This window comes from Zootermopsis nevadensis, unplaced genomic scaffold, assembly GCF_977971745.1.
Source record: "Zootermopsis nevadensis isolate Lab colony 2312 unplaced genomic scaffold, Znev_1.0 Znev_ptg000008l, whole genome shotgun sequence".
Classification (NCBI taxonomy): domain Eukaryota; kingdom Metazoa; phylum Arthropoda; class Insecta; order Blattodea; family Termopsidae; genus Zootermopsis; species Zootermopsis nevadensis.
In genome coordinates, this window is record NW_028259140.1 from 8,074,027 (window position 1) to 8,090,885 (window position 16,859).

General features: G+C 37.3%; 2 protein-coding genes and 1 long non-coding RNA gene across 4 annotated transcripts in view; 1 reads left to right on the top strand and 2 right to left on the bottom strand.

The window, feature by feature from the left end:
• Cep164 (centrosomal protein 164) overlaps positions 1-383 on the bottom strand; it is a 31,185-nt gene extending 30,802 nt beyond the window's left edge. For both annotated transcript variants that reach the window (XM_087344977.1, XM_087344976.1), the window contains exon 1: positions 104-383. In XM_087344977.1, the coding sequence (XP_087201103.1) occupies positions 104-179 (76 nt within the window). In that variant the 5' untranslated portion in view covers positions 180-383. The remainder of the gene's footprint in view (positions 1-103) is intronic.
• Positions 297-3,762, top strand: LOC147874459 (uncharacterized). The gene is made up of 2 exons (XR_015534126.1): positions 297-620; positions 1,503-3,762. It is a non-coding gene; the product is annotated as an uncharacterized LOC147874459 (long non-coding RNA).
• LOC110829504 (ras-related protein Rab-32-like) lies at positions 1,250-16,115 on the bottom strand. Its single transcript, XM_022063246.2, has 7 exons — positions 15,889-16,115; positions 13,384-13,416; positions 6,293-6,389; positions 5,225-5,281; positions 3,789-3,849; positions 3,297-3,480; positions 1,250-2,930 (listed from the first exon to the last, which is right to left on the bottom strand). Exons 1-7 carry the CDS (start codon positions 15,995-15,997, stop codon positions 2,803-2,805), a joined length of 669 nt encoding a protein of 222 aa, XP_021918938.1. The 5' UTR covers positions 15,998-16,115; the 3' UTR covers positions 1,250-2,802.
• Positions 16,116-16,859: the final 744 nt, after the last annotated feature.

The window sequence follows — 16,859 nt, forward strand, 5'->3', positions numbered from 1 at the left end:
CTCGTAAAATACAAACGCCTTGTAGAAAAACAGAGTATCGCCTTCTAAACATAGAAAATATAAAAAAGACAATAACCAAAGTATTCAAAACAGCCGCCTTTACCTTCTTCAGAAGGAATACTATTTTCATCAAAAACTTCTTTACAAACGACTGTGCGAGATAAAGGAGAACAACTCATTTTGTAGCTTCATTTCTATAATTATTACACCGCAAACAACACTGATATTTTGTGCGATTTCATAATACATTAAATAAATTCCAAGCGTTCACACTGACATTAATGACAACTAATGGATGCTAGAACTAGACCGGTATACTAACATCGCCGTAGCATTTGATCACAGACGATGCCAACATACAGATCGGGAACTCTGTGATGAAAGATGGCAACGCACGTGGCGTTCGACGTCACGTATATATTGTGCTACCAGCTATCCACAGCTACGAGAACTACTACAAAAGCGATCTTGCGGCAAGTTGGTATTAAACCATTGCAGCAACCAATGTCAGTAGCTGAGTTGGTAACAGCGTTAACTCACCCCCCAACTTAATAATACATTCCTTGTGAACTTTACAATTCTTCTTTCTGGTTTGTGCCGTGTTGTCTGGTGTTACAGAGGTGTTTACTACCTGTTATTAGGGTGATCTTTGTTCTCTGTAACATTCAGTAATGCTCCCCTGTTGCACACTGTTCATCATGAAATTGGAACTGAACTGATTTATTACAATCATTATCATTGGAATTAAGTTATCATAAAAATAAAAAATAAATCATTATGTAATACAAATAATGAAGCCATTGTTATCACCAATTCAATTCTTTAATTCAATTATAATGTGTAACAGACATATCATGCCAGATTTCTCAAGAAGTTTTTAAATTTCAGATGTTTATTGCCTGTGGGTTGATTTGCACCCATATGCAAAGCATGTTAATGTAAAATGTTTATTTCATTTTGTCTCAAAGATATTTAAAATGAAAGTTATAAATATTAAGGTAGAGTAGAGCATCATGATGTAAGAAACGTATTGTATTCACAAAATATGTCAGTTGCCATCTAGCCTTCTGTAAGGATTCTTAGAGTACTTATTTTTTCACTACTGTTTTAAATCACTGAAAATGTTACTTTAACAAATAAAAATTTCCCTTGATGCACGGTTATGATGAATTTAATGAAACACATTTTTCAATATTAGCCAAATTATCTTTTCACCCTGAAACATTTAAAGTAAATGATAGATGGTGAAGAAAATTCCAGAACTGATTTATTTTTGTTTTGTTGTGCCTGGAGTAAAGTTACAAGCCCTTACACATCATATACTCCATGCATCTGACGTCTAAAGGCAGAAGTATGAATTTCAAGTATTCAGTTGTTGTGTAACATATTATGACTCTCTGTCAAATAAAACTAACTGATTAAAGAAGCAAAGTGTATAATAATAATAATTTGTGTACACTTAAAGTAAAATCACTTTTTTACTGTTATGGTAAATGTTCCAGGACACTTCAACAGCAAAAAGTTTATGATTTTCTTTCTTATGTGTATTTCCATCATTACCATGTTCTTGGACAGACCTGTGCAGGGACTGAACATGGGTATCCAGAGTGAGAAGATGGTATCCAAATACATTATATATGACAAAATCTAAATTACAAGTATTCACCCAGCAACAATCTTATCACAATTCTATGAATTATTTACTGCACCTAAGGCAAGTGAGTTTATTACATAATTGTTTATATCTATAATGAAGTATTAAATTAAAGATGAAATGTAATGTGGTAATGTCTGCCCATACATGAGAATTCAATTATTTCTTATACCTGAGCAGCATGTCTTCTGATCAAAGTACTGCTGGCACAGGCTCATAAAATGAAGAGACAAAAACAGAAACATGAGAGAAAGAGAATGGAGTAAAAAATTAAACAATGCAATGGGGGCTCAATAAAAGAATGCAATACAGGGATAAATTATGGTATAAGATTAAATGAAGTTGTAATTAGAAGAAAGCACAAACTATGACACTCAAATGCAGAGAATAATCAACTGCATTACAGTACTTTTCATTTATATTTCCAGTACTTTCAGCATATTCAACCTGCATAACTAATTCTGCAGATTCATATGCCCCAAATTTAAATACACTAATCTATTTGAATATATACATGTAAAAAATATCTACCTGGAAATAAAGTGTGATCACAGTCTAAGTAAAATATTAAAGCACCAATATCTTATATTTTTTCTGTGCTGCAAATTATGTCTGGCATATTTGTATGTTGAACAGAAGATTTTATTTCCAAAGGATTCCTAAAATAGCAGCATGCTTCTAAATTATAAATCTATTCATTGTACCCATTTCAAGATCAGGTACAGCTCTGTACGGTGCAGTTAATTTACAAAATTTTGCCCATTAATTTTCTCTTCCCCCTGGAGCCTTTATCATACAGCCAAGAAAATTACTTATTCTTAAAGAATATCAACATATTCTGATAACAGTTAAGTTAATACCCTGGACTTTCATCTGCTGTCTAGTACAGGTTATATGAGAGAACCATAAAGCACAGAAATCATTCATCTATAACACACAAAAATGTCAGGCTCCTTTCTCACTGCTGAAAAGTTAATGGTAAATTCTTAATAATGCTGCACTTGCTATGAATCAAGTTAAAAAATATCTCCTTTACAAAGGAAAAATCTGCTCCAATATAACACTATTCAGATGCCACATGTTAGCATGCAGCATGGAAAACTTAAAAAAGTTGTAAAAGTCTGTCATTACACAAACCACTATTTTGATTACCCACAACATGAAGCCTTATATTTATTATTCTGGGGTCTAGTTTCTTGCAGCATTATGGCATCATTGTTGGTTTCCTGAGCTTTGAAGTGGATCACTTTGTCGACCAGGAATGTCATTGCTTCTTCTGTGAAATAAAGATTATTATTGTTGTTGTTGTTGTTGTTATCATCATCATCACTTTTAGACTGAGTGAAAATTTTATTCTTACTATTTATTAGTAAGTTGTCTGCCTGCAGCATCATTTTTATGTATTTTATTTATAGTTTATTTAATGATGCTTTCAGTATCTGAGATTATACATAGAATTGAATTAAATTACAAATTTAGATCCTCATTATGTAATGTTCTCCATTTTCCTCTTACTTCCTTATTCTTAGGTCTATATATTTTCTCAAACATCCTCAATCTATGTTCATCCTTTACAGTGACAGATTCACATTTCACACCCATATAAACAGATGAAAAATAAATATATAAATATTCAAGTTACCAATGTTAATATTTTCTTTGGCAGAGGTGACAAACCAAGCTTCAATTTTATTGTCACTGCAGAACCTCACAATGGTGTCAGTAGCAATGTCGATGCCTTGAATATCACACTTGTTGGCCAGTAGGACCACGGGAACAGGCGTACCATCGTGCAGTGTCACCTTCTCTCTCAGATCGCTCAACCACTGCAAAACAAACAGATTTAAGAAAAATGACAGTACTTGTGGGTTATCAGGACACATTGCTTTAAAAGTTAAGTTAGGTTAGGTTAATGTGCGTGGATAAATGACATAAACTTGAAAGTTATTATATTTTATTTCAATAAATGACAACTAACCTAACCTATTTTTAAAGCGATGTGTCCCAATAACCCACAAGTACCAAAATGACTTACCAACATGTAATTAAGCACTGAGGATTGTTCATACTCTGTTTTTGGTTTGTTAAATAAAGCTGATACACACAGATTTTGTACTATTATTTTGTTACTGACCTTTGAGACAGACTGAAAAGTCTGGATGCGGGATACATCAAATACTACTGCAGCAGCAACTCTGGAAAGAAGAATGTTTCTGAGACTGCTTTCATACCTTTCATCACGTAAATTTTCAGTAGCTATCTTATTTGGAACAGTGTTAATGTTGATTCTGCCTTAGGAAATAAAATGGCTGCCATGTTAATGTCACTGAAGAAAGTATTTAAATATTACCAAGATGAAGAGGTCTTGAATAGTGTCAGGATCATAATGAGTTTCGTAAAATCAGTTACATTAATGTCCACAATACTGGAGCACACACACAGTAAACACGTTGAAGATTGTGACCTTTCCCTTTTGAACCTCAAAAATGAAAGCCTTTGTTAGGGAAAAGTACGTACCACACCAACTGGATAGAAGGGTGAGAAAACGATCAAATCTGATCTGGATGTGGGCAATATTCAAGTAATCCCAGTGAGGTCTAAACATTGACTGACCAGTTTGGAGCCAGCTGTGTAACCAAACCGAATTAATGCAGATCTTTAATGCAAATTGCATGAATTTGTCATATGAATCAGTAGCAAAATCAGAAATTATATAAGATAAATTGTTTCGCAATAAACATAAATTGATTAAGGTCATTTAGAATAATTAATCTGTCTCATTTTAATTAATAAAGTACTGTCTATTGCATACTATATATGTAAATTATAACATTTAAGACTAAACTCATATTTCCAATTTAATTTAAATCCTTTCCATAGGCTAAGTACTAACACAGCGGTGAACTCAGCTTTTGCATTGCCCTTTGACATAAGAGGCTGAAGTCCTGTTAACCAACTGAGAACGTAGTTCACACAATCTGGAAACCAAATGCGCTAAGACTTATCTAACATTTCATTAGAAGAATGCCAATTAATGCAAATTAATTGCTATACTTCACTCTCCAACATTAACAGTTGATGTTTTCTGCTATGAAAGATGTAGCTTCATTTCGTTTTCCACCTTAATAGTTTATACAGCTGGATGAACTATTCCGTAAGTCCACAGTCAAATTATAACCTACTTAGCCTAACTTTAGTAGTCACATTTATTCCACCACAAATCACTAATTTCTCGAATTAGGGAGTGGAACTTCCTAATTTACGAGAACATGCGTTTCATAGTCATATATGTGGAACCCCAGGTTTTCATAGATGATACTTCAGAAACCACTGGTCTATTATATTTTCCTTCATACATGCATATATCTGTGTATCTTCTTGTCCAAAAGCACATCCAGACAACTTGTGCATGGGCTCAGCTTATGCTGCAGAGACTTGAGGTGACTGTAGCCAACTGTGTCCAGACAGCCCAGTCGGCTGGGGTTCTTCTTTGGAATAAAATTCCAGACAAATAAATGCAATTTCTGAACTCTGCATTATACCAGTATGGATTAACAATCACAAACTCACGCGTATTTGTAGTAAACTCGAGTCATATAACCAAACCGCTCATGTCCTGCAATGTCCCTGTGAACATATTTGAATAAATATTATTGTCATGACTGGAATAACGAACAATGACATCATGTTATATACATAACTTCTTTATAAAACTAAAATATCATACCAATATTACGTTCGGTATTATTCATTGTCCAAGGTATATCTGATACGACGTTTCGGGAGTTGGATCTAACTAGTAGCCATCTTTTCGCTTAGTATGCAAAATGTATTCACAAAGCCTACCATAACGTCCTGTCCTCAGATGGTTTAACCCACTTTACATCTTCACAACCAATTTCTTTTAGATGCATTTTAAATTTTCGTATGGTTGATTTGGCATGGAATAAGGTGATTGTGGTTTGAAACAGATATGAAAAGAAGCGGTCGTGGTCTATTTCAAGGTATTGTCTCACAGTATCCTGGAAGGATTGGAGAAAAAGGCTAGGAACATAAGAAAAGCCATTGTCAGTTCAGGATTCGAACAATATGCATATGTCCATAACAGACGTCAGAGCCATTACACGTTGAGGTAACAAGTTCTCTATGGAATGCAGGTGAAATGAGAGGCATGACGAACTAGATATTTCTACTCAGACCACCCTTTTCAAAAATCATCCTCATAAATGTCTCCTAGGGCCTAGCAGCTAAAGGAAGAGACGTGGAACTATGAAAAAAAATCAGTAATTTAGTCTTCCTCATACCCCCTCGTTTCGTAGAAGGCTGTAGCCTGTTGTCTGCAATCTCCCTTGACTTCCAAAAGAAGCATTATGGAAAAATCGATCGTATGCTCCATAATAACACTGATTCCATGAACCACAGGTTACTAGTTTACATAAATATGATAAAGCCTGTGTTTGTTTACCGCTTTTCAATGCCAGTAATAGAGACCCCTCCGTCTCTGTCTCTCTAGCTTTTCAATAACACAAACACATCACTATTCAAGAATGCTAACATGGTTTCCTCATTTCATTTTTAAAGCAATTATCACTTCACTCATTTAATTAAATATTTATTTGTTTTAATCTCCGCACTCACCAGAGCTGTAGGTTTATCTTCGTCTGTTCGTCCCATTGCAAGGATTTGATTGAGAAATCGGCTCCAATAGTTATCTTGTAATTTGACGAAAACTGTCCTGGAAAAAAAGAGTTTACAAGATGACGTTCGACTTACTTGGGGCAGAAATAAAATCTGCTTCCTTTTGCCCTCAGTTTTATTCCCCTGTGTGAACAAAGGATAATTTCTGGTAACCTTCATTAGTCGAAAAAGCTATACATTAAATTCAGAAGTAATGTACTTTAACGTCAGAAGTTGCCGAGTGGTTAGTTTTGAAGTGGAATGATAAATCTTTTAACAAAACTTCTACAGTATGCGCTGACTGTTTGATTAATTAGCCCAATAACAGTGTTCAAATTTTAATTACATTATATTGGTAATTAAAGAAATGTAAAATCATTTTCAGAAGAAAAAAATCTATCTGAGAGCTGAAGTTCTCTCATGTGTGTCTTCCTGGTTGTGATGCCGACTGACAAGACTACACGACGTCACAATCCCGTAGACCACCATCGAAATAATTTATCTAATGTGAGATATCTCTCAAAGATAGTTATAAGCTATCGATTCAATGGTTCAAATTCTATTCAGAGTAAAGTTTCTAGATTTTTTAATGTTTTCATGCGTTGAAATTAGTAAATCCTTAAGTATTAATAGTAATAAGCAGCAGATATGGCTACTTCCCATAACTAAGGCTGATCAAAAATTACCAAGCACATAATGGTGGATTATGTTATGCTTTCAACAAACTTATGCAAGATAGACATAATTCTCTTTAAAGGAACACAAAAGGTTCGTTTTGAAGCAACAAAACGAGATAAATCAGTTTTAAAATGATAACACGAAAAAAAACAGGTCCATCAACAACGGTCTGTTTTGAAAATGCTTTGTACGAAGCGTTATCCTGGTGATAGTGGTTCCAGTATGTGTTACGAGCATTATCGTATTATCTTTTATCTGACTCGTAACACTTCAGCGTGTTAATTAAGTGCAGAAACTCTCGCTTATCTGCGAGTATCTGTTAGAAAGTGACGTTACGCAGGTTCCAACACGCTGAGGCAGTGACGACGTCGATGTTGATCTCCTGGGCTGTAATGTCGCGTAGACTTGCGTATCTACACGGCGTCACAACTCAGAAGACGAACATCGACAGAAAACCACATGACACATCTCCAGCCGATGAAATAAAAGGAAAATCATCAGTATACACACCCATTCACAATACATTTGTCCTCCACTTGCCCATAAGTCTAACCCATTTGTACTGAATTAACAATAAGTGACAGTATCCTAGCAACTGTAAACAGAGGTTGTCAAAAATGTGTTACATCAACATACAGCCGCTGTTGTAAACCATTTAGGAAGATAACATTTTTATTTCCTATTGAATCTATAAGGAACGTCACGCGTGTATTAAGTATAATGGTGCCCTTTCGATGGACAATAAAATCGAGTTGGTCAAGAAATTGTCTACTCCCTTATTTGTTTTGTTTTTTTTATTTGTAGTGTTCTGTCTGACGACAGGTCCATATGAACAGGATCCTTCCATCCTTTTCTCGGACTGGGACCTGTTCATATACGTTCTTGGCAGATGATCCAGAAGTGGTTTGCCATTGCCTTCTTCTGTGTGTGAATGGAGTAATTGTTGGGATGCCACGGAGAAACCGGGGAAGCCCCCGGAGGAAAACTCCGTGTTGCCTAGACCACGATCTTGCCAACTGAAACCAGTCCACATCTCACACCCTCCTCATTCGTGATGTATTTTAATATGACCTTGTCATATATGTCTACGTCTTTCAAATGGTATTTCGACTAATATTTTACACGCATTTCTCATCTCGCCATGTACCGTTCATCTTATTCTCTTTAATTTGCTCACCCGAATAACATCTAGCGAAGAGTACAACTTTAAAGCTCGTCACGATAAGAATGTCTATATCCCATCGTCAGACCCTCTTTTCTATGTCCAAATAATCTCACCAAGTTCCCAAAAACCCTCAATCTGTGTTCATCCCGCAATGAAAACAATTTATTTACTGCCCAAAACATGGTAAGATCAGAAATAACAACTCTATGTGGGTCTTCTGGGTTGCCTTGTCGACTAGTAGGCAGATACTATCTTCAACTCTAAAGATGGGTGCGGCAGATTCCTCCGAAACGATGGAATTCACATGGAGTTACAACCCAGAAGACCAACATCGATAACTTTGACATGAGAACCTCAAATCTTATACACAAACAAGAACTGGTCTAAGATTACAATCTACACGTGCTGGAATTTGTTCTCATGTCAGATTAGATGACATTTAATTTTCACTACGAGATAAAACGACAATATTCTGTGTACAGTTCCTTTAGGTCCGATATATTTCAAAATGGAGAAACGTCCTTCTCTGGCGTTTCGGCCGGAATTGGGCTTGGCCCACCTTCATTATTTTAAGCTTTATCAACACAAGCTGGGTTTCGAACCAGAGTACTCATCGCTAGACATTGACCACTGACATAATCAGATACAAAATGTTCTCATAGAAGGAAGTGTAAACAAATTAGTAAAAACCATTACATATTGTAATGAAAATCTTTCTGACAGGGTGATATCGATTAGAATGTCTTAAGCAAAGGGATAGAAGGGTAATTGATGAGCCACGTCCTTTGGTCACAGATAGATAAACGGAAGGCTCTCTTCTTTGAACAATGGATGCATCCTCGGCAAAGAAGGTCTCATTTCACATTAAAATCTAGTTTCTGTTTGCGGCGGAAATAACGTTAATATTCAACCCTAGGACTAGCGCACACCAGCGGTTTTCCTGCCGCAGCGGTAAAACTCTGGAAAATCACGAAAAACTGTAATGATAACTATTTCTCGGCGTAATTCGAACCAGGTACATCCCGGACGCGAGACAGACATGTTACCACTGACCTAGCTCACTCAGTGTAACCATACTGGCTGACCTACGAACACAGGAAACACGAGAAAAAGATCAACAATATTCTCCCCCTCGCGAAATCACGCGGTTTCAAGCTCGGCTTCCTTCGGTGTTATCCGCGGTTATCATTGCACTGCAGTGTGCCGAATGACCTTCACAGCTACTTTTACAGATAAACAGAACAAAGTTATAATGGCATAGTGTTTCACGATACTTTTTCCGCAGCTTGTTTATTGGAATTATGAATTAATTCTTTCAGAACGATATAACACAGGGCACAATACTGGTAGTATTATCGTATAAATAACGGCTTCGACCCTAGAGTCTCTCTGTTTAATCACGGAAGCCGTAATGGCGGCAATCATTATTATACAGCAGCTACCGAGTCTGTAGCCAGCACGAAAGTCTATACTAGAGTAGGTCATGAATGTAGAAGCCGCTCATTTTAGGACTACGTGATCAAACACAACTCTTCCTGAGTAATTTCAACAAAATTTTATTCTTTCGATATCTGCATTTTATTAAAAATGAATGCCTGGTCTTTCTTACAGCCCTATGATAGTCGGATTATAGGGAACTTTCACTAGCATCAAGAGAATTGTTACAAGTAAAATATCACGAGATCTGGAACGATTTCCTATAAGGTGGGCTGTAGAATTTAGTAGCAACAGAACACACGAAGTAGTTTAATTTTAGTGGTTGCACTAGATATCATGAAACAAAAATCATATTAAAAAAAAGTAGAAAGTTGTACACTTTGAGGGCATGATAGTAAGAACACGTGGCACGCATAAGACAAAACGCTCACAAAATTTTAGTCGGTCTCGGAATAGGGTGAACAGCAGACTCTTCTAAGACGGAAATAAACCTTACGATTCCATAATGTTCGTGATATTTTACAAATTGACTAACTATTAGATGTTCAAGAAGTGTGTTGCATGCAGTCAATTGCACATTTGTTGCGATACGTATCAATTTACGTACCGTGATAATATCTGAGCTTAATGTAAAGTTAGTGTTCTTCCTTTCCGCCAACAATACCAGTCAAAATTAAATGCACATCATAACTGTAGCGGACTCTCAATTATTAATTTAATAACAATCCGTTTAGCAGATTCGGAAACGAAACATTTGGACGGACAGACGGAAACTCCATGTTTTGCGCTCCTTTACACTCACTTCGTGAAAATAACGCCCAATAAACAGATCTAAATAGTGGTTGTAGACTACTCTGTGACTGAAACATTCCTGAATAATTATATTAAGTATTTGTTTAATACGCATAAAAGAAGTGCATGACACCTACTCAAAGCGAATTACAACAAAAGAAGTAAACTATTTCGGCCTACTGCAATTTTCATACTTTAATCGCAAACAGCAGCAAATGAATATGGAATAAAAAACGTGGGCATTTATAAGAAATCTAAGGCTACAGATCAACCACGTCCCCACAGACTTGTCAGCGGAGGTTCGGTAAAGATATCGATCGCGTCTTCTGGAATGTCGGGCTGACGATGGAGGCAGCAGGCGCCTCTAAAAAGTCGGTAAACATCAACAGGACTTCACGACGCCACAACCCAGAAGACAGATTTTTCATAGTTGCTGTCGTAATCACTTAAAATCTCCCACATCGATTGTGGTTTTACGGGTTATCAATGTTTTGGGTTAACTTAACGCTCACACTGAAGATGAAGGCGATACGTTCCCTTCGAAAAGTTGGTAACCGTCTACAAGGTTACAGGCATCTCAACTTAGAATCATGATTGACATTTCCATGCAGTTCGCGAGCCACAATATTACAACCACTAACAGAGCATAAATTATAATGTTCTGTATAGTTCCTTTAACGCACTTCATTGCGTCGAAGTTTTAAGTTTTCTCTCCACAGAACATTAACAACCCTTGCTTAGGACATTTGTGTTCGAGGGGCGTCTGAAGTCATTAATAATGTAAAATGGTATCAACACAATGACAAGACGTTCGTGGAAATAATCGATTAGTGCAGCAAACATTCCAGCCATACCGCCGGCATCGATTTCACGCGTACTATTTAACCGACTGTTTCTCTACACGAATTGCCACCGAACCAACTTCACCATGTCAACGGCGTTCAGAAATCTCGCCACTGATTTATGACCCCCACAGAGTGGCAAGACTTCCTATAATCACGAACTGATTGATTACAGTCTTGAGCGCAGAGAAAGATGGGTATGAATGATGAATACCGGTAGGGTAAGGATTTGGAAAGAGGACGGAACAAGAAAGAGTAATGGCAAACATTTAAACATGTCCTGAGAAAGTACTAGGTTCGAATCATGGCCGGTCCTTCAATTATGGAGACAAATTTCCTGTGGATGAACAGGAATTAACAACTAAGCAATTCTGCAGAACAGAACCCTTCTTGAGAACCTGAGAGTCGCTCAGCTAGTCAAGAAATTCTTCGTCTTTCAAGAACGCCGAAAATTCATTACCGCGTTCACAACATGTCACTGGGCCCTATTCTGAGCAAGTTAAAACTGGTTCACGCTCTTCCCCCACAAAATAAAGGCAATGAAATGTAAGAATACCAGTGCATTTGCTCTGTTGTAAATAACTGGATGTCTTTGGCCTGAGATAAGTGACCTTGGACATGCGCTAATGACCTTGAATCTGGGGGCCGGGGCCTTGGCCTCGACCAGCGACTTTGGGTCTCTGAACAAATTGCCTTAGGTTGAAGACAGATAACCTTGGACCGTGACAATGGAGTTGTAGCCATTAACTCTACAATGAGACCAATGACCTTTTAAGGGACCGTGACCTTGCACTAAAACCGATGACCTTCAACTGCATATTTGATCCCTTCGATACTATTAGGAGACAGGGTAGCAATTAATTTAACACCGTACGTATAAATTATTAATTATACTTCTTAATCCAATGAAACATCTGGTGTTCGCCACTGTGCTTACCTACGTATTATGTGTCGGTAGTACAACCGACCGTATTGAACTCGCGTGGGCACAATTGGTTAGCGGCAAAGCAGTCTACGTCGCATCGAGGGGTTATCTCACGAGGCCATAGACAACACAAATACTTCACCATGTAAATACTGTATACGATATGTGGAGATCCTGCAGAAAGATGATCTTGTAGACAATACCAATCAAAGGTAATTCTCTTCTGGGAAATTGAAGAATATAGTCTCATAGAAATTGACATTTCAGACGTGGTTATTGCCATCATCAGGGTGATCCCTCTAGATTTTGCTTTGTTAGCTCTGTCAGTAGAAAATTCAGTATGTCCATAAATTAGCGGACGATTTGTAAAACTTAACGAAAACTTAGGTATTAGCTTCCGTGACCAGACTGAAAAAAAAATTGATGTTACGAGACTGTCTTGAAGTACATACGTTTCTCGTGTGTGTTATAAATTAATTACATTCCATTCAAATCGTCAGCTAATTTATGGACATTCTATATTTTGTATTTGAAGTAAATATTAAGAGTGAAGCATAACAATGAATGCGTTTATGAACACTACACTGACAAGCGATCATACTGAGAAACATTCGAAGTTCGATATTATTGTAATATATTGAACCAGCTTATCATTTGCCCCACCTATTCGTCACATTTTATCTTCAAGTCGATTTAAGAGAAGAACTAAACCGTCCGACGAAGCCTGCTCTTGAATTAAGTACTGAGGTTCTGGATTAACTAGGACAATATCACGATACATATCTCCTGATTAAGACTACAATACGACGGGCTTCAATTCAGATAGAAACATTCAGATAATTCGTGTCTCAATGACTTCTGACGAGAAAAATATCGGCCAGAGTGACGTTTAAAAACACTGGTAAAAATAAAAAGTTCAGCGGATTTCAATGAAACTCAGAGGTGAATAAACGAGTTCTTTTTTCACAATCTTTATCATGTCCTACACGAGTTTGTGGGTTTCAACTAAACTGTTCAGACATAGAAATAAAAAAATATAATATTAAAATGGATGTTAAAAACGTAAGTTATAAGTGTGTGTACTAAATCCATCTTGTTCGGGATACAGCCCGGTAGCATGGCCCTGTAAACATTGTAATGAACCTTCGAGTGTGGTTTTTGTATAAAAGTTGTACTCTTTAGAGTTTAAGCTTATTTTTTATTGTATGCTTACCTTCCGTGTATCTCCGAACGATTGCCGTCTTACCTGAAAACAAAGAGAGAATAAAGCGTGCATAATAAGACAATCGTTTGGTAATACATGCACGGCGAAGCATGGACTGTCAGAGTCGTAAACTCGATTAACGCCAGCACGGTAACCACACGGTGAACTGCGTGCAACTTTACGAAATAAAGGTAATTTAGATTCATCACGGCAAAAAAGAAGAGCCACTTTCATTGGAAGTGATTCAATAAAAACCATTTATTTTCTTTTTTTCGTTGACGATTCTGTGTAAACCGTGCAAAGAGCACTTTGAAGTTGAAGCTCGTCTAAATAGTATTTAAAAAAATCAGTCCGTACCGCAAAGAAAACGGCACTTCACCATCACAAAGATCAACTGTTCATTGCTGTCTGAGGTAATAATCACAGCTGACATTGAGAATCATACAAAACACATAAATACAAAATGCACGGTTACTGATTGTTAGTAAAGATGGTATATATAGTTACCACTGGGACTTAAGGGTTAACTGACAAAGAGATTTGTCCACGTGCGTAGCGGGAAGTGTTTACCAACTACGTCAGAGCAGCAAACTAAGGATGATATTCAATAACTCCACTGGTTTCTGTGCCCTTGAACAAGAGACAGTAATTCTGCAGTTTAATACCATTCATTGGCTATTTCTGCAGCGCCGGCTTGGACTGACGACACAAGAATCAAGTCTGTCACATGCATCGGACGATGTTTGGTATTTCGTTGCCTCTTCCCTTAACGTTAAGAGGTGAGTTGGCTTTACTCTCGACAAGCAGACATGAACAATCATTTCGCATCTACCAGTCTGTTGTGTGGCTGTAGGGTAGCCCCGAGAAGCATCGCGGAAAAAGCAAGGTGTCGCAATGGACGAGAATTTAATTTCGCATGACCTTGTCTTTGGTCACAATAATAAATTTCAATGCGTTAATACTGGAATAAACGTTTATCAAAGCAAGTTAAAATCCACCTACACAACTTATTTTCTTGTTTACCCTTCGCAAGTATCTGAGATAAGCTCAAAAATGTACATATGCACTTACCTTTACGATCACAGATCAGATTTACTGATTAGCCCATCAAAGCAGAAGCTCGTCTAAATAGTGTTTAAGAATTCAGACCGTTCCGGAAAGAAAACATTTCGCCATTACAGAGAACAAGTAAAAATACCGTTTGAGGAAATAACCCATTTATAGAGAGATCATATGAAATCTATAAATATAAACTAAAGCGTTACTGATTGTCCGTATTCGGGAGGTCCCGGGTTAAAATCTCGGCCCAGAGAACGGCTATCCTGAGGTTTTTCGTGGTTGTCCTCAGCCCCTCAAGAAAATGCCAGGGTAGTACCTTAAATGATGCCACGACCACTTCCTTCAACATCCCTTCCAATTCATTATGCACTATAATTGACGATATATAGTCTGAGTTGCTGAAAATGCGTCGTTAAATAAACTACAAATAAATAAAGCCGATGGTACATATAGTTACCGCCCGGTTTTAAAGGATCAAAATAAGATACCTACATAAAACAATCATACAATTCAGACATGAAGTTAAATTAAAAGATGTTGGTACGCAACAGCCTCACAGTCGGAAGATTTGTTTCGGACGGGAGACAGGCTACGATCACGTTTACAGTCTCTTCATAAAAATACCAAAGTATTACCTCTCGAAGTATGCCTGTCCTAGATCACTCTATTCGTCATTCGCATCATTCAAAGCATCATAACACACAGTTTATACAATGTCGTTAAATAACCAACTTAACAAAGAGTAATATACATCCCGTGGGAATTACTCGTCCGATGCTTTCCTATTCACGGTGGTCTGAAACAAGATGATTTCTTTACCTTGATGTATTCTACCAGTAATACCACGGCGATTTAACTTTGCGATGCTTTTGTCAATCACATTCGGAGCGTTTCAATTACAGTCAATGGGCATGATAACATCAGAACACGCCCAGTTAATTTTGGCTCACTTGATAACTGTTTATACAAAATTTAATGACGCTGTTTTTTCTTCAGAGGTGTTTTAGACCCAATACGAGAAAATGGCTACTCAAGTTGATCACAGTCGTAATTTTAAACTACTGCTTTGACATTCCCTGGGATCTACATAAGAAAACCACGCAGGACCCCCCTCCCCCCCAGCGGCACAAGTAATCTGGAACAAAAAAAACGGCAGCTAATTTGCTAACCCAACAGGAACAAGAAAAATTTCGCTCCGGCCTATCCCCACCGAAAATTGTTTACACATGAAACATGTTACACTGGACTTCGTGGTCATAACATATCCTCCGGATCATTCGTGGGTTCCCTCACCTACAACGGTGGATCTTGTTGAAGTTAACATCTATTCTGTTGCTGTTTACACGAATTCAGTCACCACGGAGTCAAATATGGAGCTGTTGTTTGACAACCTGTGCATTTTAATCAGGGTTTAATCAGGAACAAAAGTGCATAAAGAAACGAAACCTTTCTTACCAACGCCGTAATCTCCAACGATCAGAAATTTGAATAGTAATTCCCGACTAACTGCACTCCGATTCGAACGCGCGGTGTCGTCTTTCTCCAGAGCGGATGTGGAACTCATGTCTCAATCAGCAACGAAAACATCGAACAGCTGTTTCCATTCTCCCAAATCCATCTCACACAAAACACGTCCAAATACCTAGCGGTCAACTATTCCACTGACAGACGAGAGAAAAATACTTTTACTTGTTCCTATATACTTGCAGTCATGACATTGGAAACGATTCATCAATCAGACTGTAGATGGCAAACTATACAACCTCACTATTGCCATCTGTTACAATTTATGCGTATTACTACTGATATCAACTGAGCAATCAATTTTAAACGGGGAAGACTGAATGTGGTCAGTGTTTGTGTAACGTTACAAATTTTCGAAACATAAGCCGTTAATTATTGTCACGCAAATAAACACTTTTGGGCATGATAGTCATAATTACACCTGTTTATATGTTCTCCTGAAGGGGATGGGCAACATTTTCCAAATGAAGAGCCCTGTACTCTTCACTAACATTATCAGAGATCAAAGCAAGGGCAGTGAAATGGATGAACTACCGCAATCCCCCAACTCTCCCACTGGCTCCCTTGCTCAGTCTGTCCTCACCTCTATTCTTCTCCTAGTTTCATTCCCTACTTTCATGCACTTGACATTTCTAACCTGAAAAACTTTTCACTTTCTTCAGAAATCTTAATGTACATCACATGTTGTTCCTCAGTTTTATTACCTTAGTATTCACAGAATGAGTAAAATTTTGGACATTTCATTCTGTATGTCACTGTCAGGCCCATTTACTTTCCAACATACCTTTGACAATTTATACCATTGTTTCTTTGAGTAATAATTAAAAAGTTTTAACCTCAATCTCACTGTCAGACCCTTTACAGTCTGGAATGTATATTATATATTCCCATGCATCTGGAAA